This window comes from Stenella coeruleoalba (assembly GCF_951394435.1).
Source record: "Stenella coeruleoalba genome assembly, chromosome: 12".
Classification (NCBI taxonomy): Eukaryota; Metazoa; Chordata; class Mammalia; order Artiodactyla; family Delphinidae; genus Stenella; species Stenella coeruleoalba.
In genome coordinates this window covers 65308482-65323750 of record NC_137158.1, presented here as the reverse complement: position 1 = coordinate 65323750, position 15269 = coordinate 65308482, and the positions used below count along the sequence as shown (strand labels likewise).

The window sequence follows — 15269 nt, the reverse complement described above, 5'->3', positions numbered from 1 at the left end:
AATTCCTGATAAAGTGAGTAACCTGAGTGGCTGCTATATTTCGCCCAGCAGCAGCATAAAAATGCTACATTGAAGGTACTGTGGATAAGGTTGTTATCATTCCCTGAACAACTGAAGTCCCTGGTGTTCGTTTAGAATCTTTGCAGGCTATTTGATATTGAGTAACCTTGGTGATGCTCCACGACTGCCAGTGATAGGGCTTTTTCATTCTAAAGTGAAATGAGATCACCTCCAGTTTGGCTGTGCTCTGGTGGTGCTCAACTAGGGCTTGCAAACTCGCAGCACCTTCCCATTTATCATGGGCACCAGAAAGCTTTCACCTTCATTTAAATCTGATTTAGTTCTTCAAGTCTTAAATGACTATGGGTGTGTGAAGAGAAGAAATGTTAAAAACCAGTTTTCTGCCATGGCAAATAACATTTGAGGAATAATTCCTTCCATGGTTTGCAATGAAAGATAAAGCTAACAGTTTTATCCAATGGTATAAGTTTTAATATTTAATTCCTGCGTTTTGGGAGGTTTTTATTCCACCCTAATAGAAATTAACCATAGAGGGAGAATATCGGTCAAAATGACCTTTTTTTGCCCTTCTGCATAAGTGAGATTGCCTGTGGTGTTTCATGTCAGTGAAGGAGATACTGGTCCCAGGGTATGGAGCGAAAAGACTCTTTTCAATGCCGTTTCAGTATATTAGCAGATTCATTTCCTGTGTGACTGTTGAGCTGATGACACCACATTTTCCCATCCTGACCCCTTTATCTCCCCAAACTCACTAAGGAGATTGAAATGAGAAGTCATTTGGAATAGTGCCAAAATAAGTGTTAGGCGTATGAATTCAGCAATCTGCTTGTCATTCCCCCCTCCTTTGGCAAAACCCATCCATTTCAAAGGTGGCTTTTCTGACCATCTGTCTTCTACCTTACTCCTTCCCAAAACTTTTCTGGGAGCTTTCCTGTGACATCTGTTCTGTCTGACCAGAAATCTTTGGGGGAGTTGCACGTGATGGAATTAATGTTTTCATGCTGGATTTGGTCAGTGTCCCTGAAGTTGTACCAAGACCAAATTTTCTTGTATAGATAACCCAAATAGAGCACTGAGTATCATCTTCCCTACCTGCTCTTCCCTCATCCTCTTATTTCCTGAACATATATGTGATTGGGACCCCTTCCCCCTTAAATTCTGTGTTGCTGCTGGCCCCAACCCATACCTGCCAGTTGTGCTTAATAAACACTGATGACATACATGGGTGGTGTACCAGATAGATAGGCAGGTCCCATGCCTTGGGTAAATTAAGATGGAAGGTATGGCCAAAGATAAAATACACCTGGGTGAGGGATGGGGCCGGCCCTTCTGTCACGTAATCACAGTACCCTTTCAAGTACTGATGGTTCATTCAGTTAATGAACTCCCTGGCCAGCCACACTGAGTAAATCATGTCTGGCTTAGACACCTTTAGGAGGACATTGGCTTTTACTTTCAGGGCCTGGGAAGCCATTGGAGAGGTTTGAGCTCAGGAGTGACATAACCTGACTCATCATTTTTAAATGGTTAAATCTGGTTCTGTGTTAAAAGTTTGCAGTAAAGGGATCGGGGTGATGCAGGACACTGGGCGGAGATACCACTGTAATCAAGGGAGAGGCGGAAGCAGCCTGAATCAGGGAGCTTTGTTTAAAGCCGAGCTGATGCGGTACGTTAAAATAACAAGACCTCTTCAAGCGGTTTAAGGGAATCTTGACCTGTAAAGTACTTCTACAGGAGCAAAACGAAAGCTTTTTCTGAAAACAACAGTATTCCTTAGGAACCGAAAGTAAATACCAGATATAGCATTTCTCCTCCTCCTGCAGTGATCTGTTAAATTCTTTTGTCCATTGTTTGCTGTTTTCCTCTCAAGTTATTCTGTTGGTGAGTGTGGATCATCTGTGACATAATAAAAGCAACAGATGAACTCTCTTTTCCCCTCGGGCCTTTTATCATTTCTCACCTGGAATATGTAGGAAATCTTAAACTATGAAAATTCCTTCTTCGGGAGCCTCTCCTCCAAGTGGAAGACTTTCCCTTTTATGTCACACCTACCCCAAATGGCTGAATGGATTTCACATCAAGCACCTTTAATATTGTTTCTCCTTCTCCGTGGCTACTTTACCTTCCTCTGAAACAGTTTTCTCCTCCTGTGGCTCCCAGACCAGCAGTAGGAACATCACCTGGGAACTTATTAGAAATGCACGTTCTCGGGCCCCACTCCAGACCCACTGAATCAGACACTCTGGGACCCACTGGTCAGCCAAGTGGTTAACAAGCCCCCAGGGGATCCTGATGCACCTTAACTGGGAGAACCAGTGCTCCATAAATTGTCATGTGAACTTGTTTAATCAGTCAGCTAAATCGTAAACACCTTGAAAGTTGTACCCCTTCAGTTTCACTAGCTCATCGCAAGCTAGGGTTCGAACACACAGCTGTTGACTGTCGGAGTTTGAGCCCTTGACTGTCGCCATTCATCTCCCTGGCTGTTAGCAGAAGGTTACTTGAGCAAACTGATTCATCTCCTTCCAGGACGCTTCCTTCTCCTTGACACGTGGGTGGTGGTTGGCATATTTTCTGATTGGCCGTCTCTTTCTTACCTGCAGTTAAACAGAGTATACTCTAACACCTGGAACATTTTGTCTCAGATGCACCATTAAGAGAGGAGGTATTTCAGAACTTTTAGGGAGACTTGGGCTCCATCATTAAAGCCATATATTTTCTCCTTTTCTTTTTTATTTTATCGTACTTTGGATGCAAAGTATCTTTGACGTGACGATTGATAAAGAAGTTGTCTTATGGACTCAGATATGCAGTTTTTGGAAGATAAATTTGGATATAATACTTCATATATAATAATATGCTTTTATATCATTGTAAGTATTGCTGTATAACTTCATATCAATTCAAACTCTTACTCTTAAGCGGAGAGGGCAGAAAAGGATGAATCATTAGTGTAATAGTAAACCAAAAAGGCATATTTATTTGGAATCTGTTATTTTAAATTGCTGTCAAATTATCTAGGACAATATCCATTGAAAATATCTATATTAAGTCCATGGTGTCTTTAGATTTAACATAGCTTTTCAACTCACTTGATATGCTGCAATTAACTGAATAACTTAAAAACATTTGACCATTTATAGTCTCTTAATTATGTTCTAATTTGTTGATTCTTAAAGACGATTTAAATAAATTGAAGTACAGCTGTTCTGAAGAAAAGAGTTTATGGAAAGTCCAAATGTAATTTTGGAAAATCCAATATACATGACTGGCAAGGCAGAATCTGAACTACAGTATCAGTATGATTTCTTTCTCTTGCTCAGGATTGCCAAACCCAATAAATTAAGGTACTAGAAGGCTGATCCCTTCTATTTTAAAATACATTTTGGGTTGATTTTCATTAAGAAAATAAGTTCCCTAATGTTTACAGAGCATAATATTTGAGTGCAGTAAATTTTTCCTACATGCTTATTACTTGAAAGCTCGAACTAGAATCTTTAGCTATATAAGATCTGATACAGCTGTTGGACTGGGATTGATTATTGATTTTCTTCTAAATATATGTTTGTAGTCTTCTGTGTTCTCAGTTCTCTGGTACCGGACAAAGATATGTAATAGAACTGGCGTTTGACCCTGTCATTGATAATCTGATGGATAAATAACTGGGATAGAAGTTTGGAAACCTGGATCTACCAGAAACTTAAAACACTTGTGTTTTATAATCCATAAGACAGGTATAATATCTGCTTTCCTTCAATTCCCACAGAAATATTTTACACACAAATCAAAATGATGGCCAAGGGCTTTCGGTTTAGAAAATAACGCATTTATTAAGTGTCATCAGGAGTAATGGCTTTAAAAATCAGTGATCTGGAAAAAAAGAGTGTTTTAGACTGTGGTTCATCACAGAACATTCTCACTGAAGCAGTACATCATGACCACTATTTATAATTACCTTTGGAACTGGAGTCCTCCCAATTGTTAATGACCTTGAATTATAGGAGGAGGATTATGAAAGATTAAATCTGTTAAAAAGAAACCACATTTAGATTTTAAAGTATGGTACATCTAAATGCTGTTCTGTTGTAAAATACCAACATTGTGCTTTTGACCTGAATGTTTCAGCACTTTCCTAGCAGTTCATGCTCGTATACACCACCACTATACATATAACCTGAAAAATGACAAAATTATCTTTCTTAACTAGTCCTTTTGACTTTTAATGCAGCAGTGCTTGTTTTCTTTTTTTTTAAGTATAATTAATTTACAATATTGTGTTAGTTTCAAGTGTACAGCAAAGTGATTCAGTTGTACGTGTGTGTGTGTGTGTGTGTGTGTGTGTATGCTTTTTCAGATTCTTTTCCGTTATAGGTTATTACAAGATAGTGAATATAGTTCCCTGTGCTATACAGTCGGTCCTTGTGGTTCACCTATTTTATATTTAGTGGTGTGTATATGTTAATCCCAAATTCCTAATTTATCTCTCTCCCCTACCCCTGCTATCTCCCCTGCTATCCCCTTTGGTAACAATAAGTTTGTTTTCTATGTCTGTGAGTCTATTTCTGTTTTGTAAGTACATTCATTTGTATCATTGTTTTTATATTCCATATGTAAGTGATATCATATGATATTTGTCTTTCTCTGACTGACTTGCTTCACTTAGTATGATAATCTCTGGGTCCATCCATGTTGCTGCAAATGGTATTATTTCATCCTTTTTTATGGCTAAGTAATAGTCCATTATGTATATATACCACATCTTCTTTATCCATTCATCTGTCGATGGACATTTAGGTTGCTTCCATGTCTTGGCTATTGTAGATAGTGCTGCTATGAACACTGCGTCTATCTTTTCGAATTGGAGTTTTCTCCAGTTATATGCCCAGGGGTGGGATTGCTGGATCATATGGTAACTCTCTTTTTAGTTTTTTAAGGACAGCAGTGCTGCTCATTTTAAATACTTCCTTTATCATTGCTTTCTCTTCTTACTCAGACAAGCTAACGTTCAGCAAACCTCACTTGTTTCCCTTTTAGCGTCCACTCATCTTACCACAACATTTCCTTAGGGAATAAACGACGAATCCCTTTTTCTTCCCACCTTGCATTCAATTTCTCTTTCTCCATCTCCTCCTTTTCCTTCTATCTTTCATTTAAGTAAGTCAGAATTTAGTAACCATTTAAGTTAAAAACTTTGTTCTCTCAGAGTATACTTCAAAGTCTTTATAATAAATTCATGAAATTTTTCACTTATAATTGTCTCTTATGGAATTATAAATACGAAAACATTAATTATGACAAATTATACAAATCAATGGTAAAAATGCCAGTGTGCTTTTACTAGCATCACTAGGTGATTTACTTTTCCTCATACAGGTAACGTTCAGGCTCTTATTATGGTTTAGTTAGAATTTATGTATTTGAGTACTGTTAGCTGAGTCATAGCATCTGGAGGAAGGTGGTAAATACAGGTGAGATCATGTCACTTCTCTGTTGGTAGTCTCCAGAGGCTACCCTCCGGCCTCGTGGTGACAGCCAGAGTCCTTACAGGAACCTCCAAGGCCCTATGTAACCTGCTCCCCCTTTACCTGTCTAACCATCTCCTATTGTCCTTCCTCTTCACCCAGCCCAGATCACTCTTCCCTCCAGCTCTTTCTTAGGGTGATGGAACCCACTTTCTTCACTCAGATGTCACCACTGAGGTAGCCCTGCTTCAATACCACTCCCTGTGCCCTTCCCTGCTTTATTTTTCTCTTAGCACTTAGGACCTTCTTACGTATTATGTAGTTGATTCTTTTTACTGTTTGTTGTCTGTGACCTCTTAGAGCATAAGCTCTATGAAGACAGGGATTTCTGTTTGTTCTGTTCACTGTGGAATCTCCTGTGCCTGTAACAGCACTTGGCAGGTAGTAGATGATTCATAAACATTTATGACTTAACAGATAAATGTGGCATGGGGGTGCTTTCCTCTGGACTGTACCTGAGGAACCGAGAAAAGAGAATTGTCTTAGGGGTTGATGACTTCTTCTAACTTCGATCCTGCCTTTTTGGCAGTAATTGCTCCTCTACCTCCTGACTCCTTTTCTTTGCTATTCTTTCATTAAAAACACCAATTGAACCTGGCACAGCAGAGGATCTAAGGAAGTATGTGATATGGTTTATAATATTGAAGAGTTCAGGCTAGCATGGAACGTTGTAGTAACTAGGGAAAGCTTTGTGGAGAAGGGGATTTGAAGTAAACCTCAAAGGATTTTGATTGAGCTATCTTGAAGTAGCACAGTGACTTGGGTTCCCTGTAAGCGTGGCGGTTGCCACTGCCGGCCAGTAGACCCTGGATGCCATCGTCTATAAGAGGGTTTGGGAACTGATGATGGTAATATACATTATATATTAATATGTATAATTAATATAAATTGAAGAATTTATAAAATAACTTCCAGAAGGGATCAAAAGATTTTCTTTTTCTTCTTAAAATTCTGAGTCTGCTAATCTTTTCATTACCCATTTGAGATATGCAGTGTTTTCACCTTACAGACCTGCTTTCCCTTTGAGGAGAAGTTAAGAGTCCATCTCTAATCTTAATTTTAGTAGACCTTAAATACCAACATCCTTTTAGATGAACATTTACTTATTTCATTTTGTACTCATGTTTTAGTTCTTGTTGTTATGGAAATGTAAGTATAGGGGAAAAACTATAATAAAACTAGTTTAACATCTTTTCTTTCTTGGAAAGAGTTTAAGGAAACTAAAACCCAAAAGTGAATGTACCGATTTGCTAGATAAAGGCTAATGTTATTTTATACATAATTAAGGGTGGTACAGAGAGATATGAAGGAGGGTAGTTTCTCGTCATAAGCAAGTTGATACTCTCAGGAAAGAGCACCAGCTTTGGGGCCAGAATACCTGGATTCTAATGTTGGCTCCACCAATTGGAGCAGGTTTCTTTTTGGGTCTCAAGGTTTTCGTATGTAAAATGTGGATAATTATTATCCCCATCTCTTGGGCTCATTGTGCAGAGTAAATGATTTACTGTATGTGAAGTGCTTAGAGCAATGGCTTGTTCATAGGCAGCCGTCAATCAAAGTCAGTATTATTAATACACAGCAGTTAGTACGTCTGCTGAGAGTTGTTTTTACATCTCGCCTTTTCCTACTACAAAGGGTAACTTTTCTTGGGACCTTAGAGATTGGGCCTGAAGCTAACAGATGTTTCTTACCCAGAGTTGCACAGCTCTTCAGTAGCCAAACGGGCATCTCCAGATGCCCAATTCCTGTCACGGTTTCTTTTCCATGATGCTCTAAGATTTCTGCCAAAGGCACCCCTGTGCCATTTCTTTGAAGATCCTTATGAATGTCTTTCACACCTTAGCATCTCCTGGTTCCACACTGGGTTAATTTCCTAGGGCTGTGATGACAAAGTACCACAAACTGGGTGGCTTATTAACACAGTAGAACTAAAAACAAAAACAGTAGAACTTTATTGTCTTACAGTTCTGGAGCCTATAAGTCCGAAATCAAGGTGTTGGCAGGGCCATGCTCCCTTCAACCTCTAGTGGAGAATCCCTCCTTGCCCTCTTCCAGTTTCTGGTGATCCCACATGCTCTTTGACTTACGGCAGCATAACTCCAGTCTCTGCCTCTGTCTTCACAAGGCTGTCTTCCCTCTGTGTCAGTGTGTCTCCGAATGGTCCTGGTGTCTCTTTTTCCTCTTCTCATAAACATCAGTCATATTGGATTAGGACCCACTCTAGTGATCTCATTTTAACATGCTTACATCTGGAAAGACTATTTCCAAGTGAAGTCACATTCATAGGTACCAGGGGTTAGAACTTCAGCATATCTCTTCTAGGGACACAGTTCAACCCAGCACACATACTTTCAGATCAGAGAACCTTGATCCTTTTCTGTCCTTGCTTTGGTAGTTACAATAGATCAAATACATTTACCAAGCACCTGGCTGATACTCTTTCAGTGTAAAAATGCCCCTAAGTATAAGGCTTTGTCTTACATGAAACTGATTAGGTTTGTAAATTTTGTAGTTAGATTAATTCAAATATTTGTGCTCTTTTTTTGGATTGAGAGGAGTTAGAAATAAATGTTCAGGCCATTGACATTAAGAGAATCCCCGTATAAGTGTCATACCGACTTGGGAAAAGCAATACAACCTCCTGATGTTTTGGTAAAGATGTAGCCAACAGCTTGGTCAAAGTGTAGAATCTTAAAGAACTGTGTAGGGCTTCCCTGGTGGCACAGTGGTTAAGAATCTGCCTGCCAATGCAGGGGACACGGGTTCGAGCCCTGGTTGGGGAAGATCCCACATGCCGCGGAGCAACTAAGCCTGTGCACCACAACTACTGAGCCTGTGCTCTGGAGCCCGCGAGCCACAACTACTGAGCCCACGTGCCACAACCACTGAAGCCCGCGTGCCTAGAGCCCGTGCTCCGCAACAAGAGAAGCCACTGCAATGAGAAGCCCGCGCACCGCAACGAAGAGTAGCCCCCACTCACCACAACTAGAGAAAGCCCGCATGCAGCAACGAAGACCCAACGCAGCCAAAAATAAAGAAAATAAATAAATTTATTAAAAAAGAAAAAAACAACTGTGTAGCCAAGCCAGGTCTTGTTATGGAATTGCTTACTGGCTTTTAGAAGTGGGAGAGTTTGGGGCTTCCCTGGTGGTGCAGTGGTTGAGAGTCCGCCTGCCGATGCAGGGGACACGGGTTCATGTCCCGGTCCAGGAGGATCCCACATGCCGCGGAGCGGCTAGGCCCGTGAGCCATGGCCGCTGAGCCTGCGCGTCCGGAGCCTGTGCTCCACAATGGGAGAGGCCACAACAGTGAGAGACCCGTGTACCACAAAATAAATAAATAAATAAATAAATAAATAAAAGTGAGAGAGTTTGAGGTAGTTATGGTTTATGTGGTAAATGCTGACAGCAGTGACTGTTTTTTGAGCACCCTCCAGGTGGAGTGTTCTGTGCAAAGTCCTGACACACCCTGACCTAGTCTCTCACCTTAAAGAGCAAAGTACTTGGAAATGTTTGTTGACTGATTCTCATGATAGCTTCCCAGAAGTACTGTGCCAGCGCTAGAGGTGGGATCTGAGTTTCCAGAAGGTGAAAATGCTGTCCCCCAGGTCTCACAGGTGGTGAGCGGTGCCTGGTTTGTCCTGGATTCCAGACACTCGGTGGCTTCCCCATAGAGTCCCTCCCAAAGGTCAACGCCCTGTTACTGAAACACAGCAGGGTAGCTTTTCATCGCAGATTCCACATCGGAAGCCTCTCAGTCTCATTCAGGAAGGATTGGAAATAAACACTTAGTAAGTGTTGGGAGAATGGGTGACAAGAATCTGGAAAATCATAGATTCAGTGTTGTCCCTCTTTTTGGAGGAGTCATTAGAGCTGGTGTGGGATAGTCTCATTCTCCCCCTTGCTTATGAGGTAGGGTGGCCCCTCCTTGTCCCCTCTGAAGTTAGGTATGGCTGTGTATGTGGCTTGTTGTGTCCGAAGAAATAGGAGCGGAAGTAAACTCTGGTTATTGCTGGCAGAAGTTCCCAGAGCCAGTGTGAAACGCACATTCTCCCAGCGCTGCTGCCTGATGGTCCAAGCACAAGCTGAGAAGGACCTTCCCTCGGCCTGGTCCCTGCGTGACTGTGGTGAGCAGAGCCCCCAGTAGCTCTGCCTAGACCAGGAGAACATGCAGGAAAGAATCTTCTTGTTGTATTAAGCCACTGGGATTTTGGAACTGTCTGTGACTGCTGTATATTCCAGCTCATTGTCACTAATTCAATACATTTAGGAGCAAAACAAAGAGAGTGGAAATTCATCAAGGATTTCCAGTAGAGAGTGATTTTGAAGATAACTCTAAATCTTCTTGCAGCAGACTCTCTCAGCATATATACAATATTAAAACAGAAAGTCTAAAGAATCGTTTAATATCTGAAGGTTTGGAGGACAGAACAGTATTAAATTCACAAGATGTTCAGGTAACCATCTCATCCTATGACAGTATTTTTTGCTTCTATATTAAAAACTTTGGTCTACCAAGGTGTTCGTCCATTGTTCTTGCACTAAAGAAAATAGTTTGACATGAAAGGAAGGAGGAAGAAATTTGTGGCTGGGAAACCAGAGGACACAATAAACAGTGACACCTTTATCCAAGTAGTACTGTGAGAACAATAGCATGGTTTTACTCTTAATTTCTGTTGCAAGAGACGTATGTGTTAAAGACAGAGCTTCTGTTACATTTAGTATCGTGTTTCCCTCCTGTGGTTACTGGCATAACCTGGCTTTAAATTATGCTTTGCCTTGCTCTTACCATCCGTTCAGTGTTTGAAAAGTCTTTGTTTATTCATGATGGCTCGTACTCACTTACATCTCACTCCACAGACAATAAACTCAGTTTTTAATGAACAAAGCCATGGTTTAGAAACTGAGAGCCATTGCAACTTGACAGGAGGAAATTTTCCTAGATTTCCCGTAGAGTTGGAATAAGATAAATGGCAATGGAATTTGATGAGTTTACTAGATTGCAGAAATCTGATAAGGGTATAAAAAATTGGTCATCTGCCATAAATTTATATGGACTTTTTTTTTTTTTTTTGGCTGCGTTGGGTCTTCGCCGTTGCGCGCGGGCTTTCTCTAGTTGCGGCGAGTGGGGGCTGCTCTTCATTTCAGTGCGCAGGCTTCTCATTGCGGTGGCTTCTCTTGTTGCGGAGCACGGGCTGTAGGCGTGCGGGCTCAGTAGTTGTGACTCACGGGCTCTAGAGCACAGGCTCAGTAGTTGTGGCGCACGGATTTAGTTGCTCCACGGCATGTGGGATCTTCCTGGACCAGGGATCGAACCTGTGTCCCCTGCATTGGCAGGTGGATTCTTAACCACTGCACCACCAGAGAAGTCCCTATATGGCCTAATTTAATCTTAGACCAGCATCGTGTTCATTTGATATGCTACTGTTTGTTATACTACTATTTAAATATTTTTGTGACATAAACTTAATCTTGGGGGAAAAAAAGGCATTATCTTTTGAACTAGGCTTAAAAGGTGACACACATTGGAAATACTAATAATTGTGAGCCTTTCATGCTTTTAACTTATGGATAATAATTTTACGATATTTTGGTCTTTTAAGATTCAACAGGTATCGAGTTATTAGGCTACTTTAAATTTCTTTTTAATTAAAAAATTGTAATTGGAGTGTAACTGTTGTACAATATAGTTTCAGGTGTACAACATACCGATTTGATATTTAAATACGTTACTAAACAATCCTAATAAGTCACCATACAAAATTATTACAGTATTGTTGACTGTATTCCTTATACTGTATATTATATCCCTGTGACTTATTTATTTTATAACTGGAAGGTTTTTTTTTTTGGTTTGTTTTGGTTTTTTTTTTGTGGTATGTGGGCCTCTCACTGTTGTGGCCTCTCCCATTGCGGAGCACAGGCTCCGGACGCGCAGGCTCAGCAGCCATGGCTCACGGACGTAGCCGCTCCACGGCATGTGGGATCTTCCCGGACCGGGGCACGAACCTGTGTCCCCTGCATTGGCAGGCGGACTCTCAACCACTGCGCCACCAGGGAAGCGCTATAACTGGAATTTTGTACATCTTAATCCCCTTCACCTATTTTGCCCAACCCCACCTCCCTCCCCTCTGGCAGCCATCTACTTGCTCCCTGTATCTATAAGTCTGTTTCTGGTTTGTTTTGTTTTTTAGATTCCACATATAAGTGAAATCATACAGTATTTGTCTTTCTCTGTCTGACTTATTTCACTTAGCATAATACCCTCAAGGTCCGTCCATGCTGTTGCAAATGGCAAGATTTCGTTCTTTTTTATGGCTGAGTAATAGTCCTCTGTATGTTTGTGTGAATACTGGAGGACATATGTCTTCTTGAATTAGTGTTTTTGTTTTCTTCAGGTAAATACCTAGAAGTGGAATTGCTGGATCGTATGATAGTTCTGTTTTCAATTTTCTGAGGAACCTCCATACTGTTTTCCGTAGTGGCTGCACCAGCTTACATTCCCACCAACAGTGCACAGGGGTTCCTTTTTCTCTACATCCTTGCCAACACTTATTATTTCTTGTCTTTTTGATGATAACGCTTTGCTTATTTTTAATATTATTGCCAAGAATATCAGAACTAATATCACATTTAGAGATGATCTAGCCTAGCAGTCCCTTGCAGAGGAATCTTTTTCAAATACATTCTTACATGGTACCTGGTACGTGAAACAGATTTTTTAATATTATAAACTTCTCTAATTTGAGACTTGTACTTTTCATAAGGTCAGTGGATGAGGGGAGAAAGGATTATTCTGAACAGGGAAAGGACTTAGTTGAAGAGGCCCTTGGCCTTCACTTTGTATTTTGTTTTGTTTGGCAACTGTTTGAAAGCACTGAACTACGTGATAAGTAGCTGCCAGTGGTAATAGGTTTTATTGGTTTGTTTTACGAGGTTCACCCTGAATCCTTAGGCGACTTCAGTTTTATAGGACTACAGAAAAGTTAATTTAGCAATACAAGTTAATGACATGTAGAACTATGGAGCTGTTATTTTTTATCTTAGCTTTAAGATAAAAAAATAAAATCAAATATTTACAGAATCCCAGAACTCTGCACAGAACACCGTTTGAAAACTAGCTGTCATGCTCCTGGTAACATCGCTGTAGAACGAGAGCATAGAGCCTGGTTGTACTATCTACTTTTGCAGAGAGATTGTCAAATATTGGAGAAAATGTGAAAGTATTTCTCACTGAAAAGGGTTAGGGTTAGTAAATCCTCATTTTTAAAAGTGTGTTCTGGAAGTTTCCAAAATTTTTTTTTTTTTAATTTTCTCTTTTACTCAGTATTAACAGTGGTTGCCAGCCCACACATTGTTCAGCCCGTAAGTAACTGAAGTAGTGGGGTTTAGCTCTCTTATGATTATTATATCATTAAATTATTAATTTTTAAGTTAGTTTGGCATTCTAAAAGAGCCTCGTGACTATTTCCATGGGACTTTTAAAAAATCTGATTTATAGTTTTGGTTTGGTTCTCCACTCCCACTGTGAGGTAGATAGCACAGGAGAGTAAGGATTTTTTTATTCTCCAGTTGCAGAATTTTTATCCCTCCACTAAAGCAACTATTAATCTCCTCTTTGAAGAAGAAGCTTAGCTCCTAGTGTTAGAAGGGAACTCTGAAGATGCCCTACTTTAGTTCTGTGCCATTAGGCGCATGGTTTTGTAAAGCTGTGCAAAGAAGAAACTTGTCCAAAACCAAACACATGTCACCTTCCTTTACCAAGCTGGATATTTAAAGGAACCCTGTGGGGAATCCTTTTGCAAGGCAAATGCTCCTCTGAGGTATCTGGGTAATAGGAGAGCTCCTGGGGCTTCGAAAAGCCATTAGAACTCTTCTTTCTGTGCTCACTCCCACCAATGGGAGTTATCAGTGCAATGGTTTGTTGCTCCTTGAAGAGAATCTCTAATCTCTGAGCAGCCAGTGGTCCTAGTCCCCCTGTGATCCAGGGCTGCTACTTACCTTCCACTCAGTGGTGCCAGGCATTCCTCCGTGGACTGGAAGACATCTCAGACTGCCAGCCAGCTTGTACTAACTAAATTCTGCACAGTGATTATAGGCTGTTTAGCATCAAAGTTAAATTGAGAAGTAAAAACAAAATGAGAGCATTATAATCCATGATTTCTCTTGTCACTTCCAGCTAATCAGTCTAGAAAACAAGACTAGCATGAGAATTGCTTGTGTTTTTTGATGTGGAATTACTTAATCAATTGTTTCATGTCAAAAATTATAGTAAGTATGGAAACCAGTATGGAGGTTCCTCAAAGAACTAAAAATAGGGTTGCCATATGATCCAGCAATCCCACTCCTGGGCATATCCCCAGAGAAAACCCTAATTCAAAGGGATACATGCACCCCTATATTCATAGCAGCATAATTTATAATAACCAAGACATGAAAGCAACCTAAATGTCCATCGACAGCTGAATGGTTAAAGAAGAGGTGGTATGTATATACAACAGAATGTTACTCAGCCATAAAAAAGAATGAAATAATGCCATTTGCAGCAACATGGATGGACCTAGAGATGATCATAGTAAGTGAAGTCAGTCAGTCAGAGAAAGACAAACATCACATATCACTTATATGTGGAATCTAAAACACCACACAAATGAGCATATCTACGAAACAGAAACAGACTCACAGACATAGAGAACGGACTTGTGGTTGCCAAGGGGGAGGGGAATGGGGGAGGGAAGGATTGGAATTTGAGATTAGTAGATGCAAACTATCATATATAGGATGGATAAACAACCAGGTCCCACTGTATAGCACAGGGAACTATAGTCAGTACCTGGTGATAAACCGTAATGGAGAAGAATAAGAAAAAGAATATGTATATGTATAACTGAGTCACTTTGCTGTAGAGCAGAAATTAACACAACATTGTAAATCAACTATACTTCCATAAAACTGGAAAAAAATTATGGTAAGTAAGACCTTGGGTTCAAATTCTGAGTCCACTGCTTACTTGTGTAACATTACACAACAAGTGATTTAATTACCCTAAAGCTGACTCAGAGGGCTGTTGTGAGGTGTAAAGGTAATCCCTTTGAAGTGTATTAACGTGGCATGTAGAGTGTGGCCGCTGCTTTGCTAATTCGTAGTTCTTTTTACCATAATTTTTATTATTAATATTGTCATTATTTTGAAATCGTGTTATGCGTAGAGAAATATTACTAGGAAAGGTAAATAAGGAGGATTAAACTAATCCTGGTTCTTAAAGCCCTTTCTCCCCTCCCTGGCCTGTACCCCTGCAGAATGTGATAAGCTGCGGCAGGATGGCTACCGGAGTTCTCAGTACTACTCCCAGGGACCCACCTTTGCAGCCAACTCCAGTCCATTCTGCGATGATTATCAAGACGAGGATGAAGAACCAGATCCAAAGGTAAGGCTTCTAAATGCAACAGAGGATCCTGGACTGGATCCCAGAAGAGAAAAAGGACATAAGTTGGAAAAACTGGTGAAATCAGAATAAGTCTGTTTTTTAGTTAATAGTATTATCCCACGTTAATTTCTTAGTTTTGGCAAATGTACCATGATTATGTAATATGTTAATATTAGGGAAAACTGGGTGAAGGGTACACAAGGAATTCTCCATACTATCTTTACAACTTTTCTGTAAGTCTAAAATTAGTCCAAAAAAGGTAAGTTCGGGACCCAAGGAATTCATTAAAGGGACATAATC

At 40.3% G+C, this 15269-nt stretch overlaps 1 protein-coding gene across 7 annotated transcripts in view; it reads left to right on the top strand.

The window, feature by feature from the left end:
• NHSL1 (NHS like 1) overlaps nt 1-15269 on the top strand; it is a 238176-nt gene that overhangs the window by 188802 nt on the left and 34105 nt on the right. For all 7 annotated transcript variants that reach the window (XM_079938914.1, XM_079938912.1, XM_079938916.1 and 4 more), the window contains exon 3: nt 14842-14969. In XM_079938914.1, coding sequence (XP_079795040.1) covers nt 14842-14969 — 128 coding nt within the window. The remainder of the gene's footprint in view (nt 1-14841; nt 14970-15269) is intronic.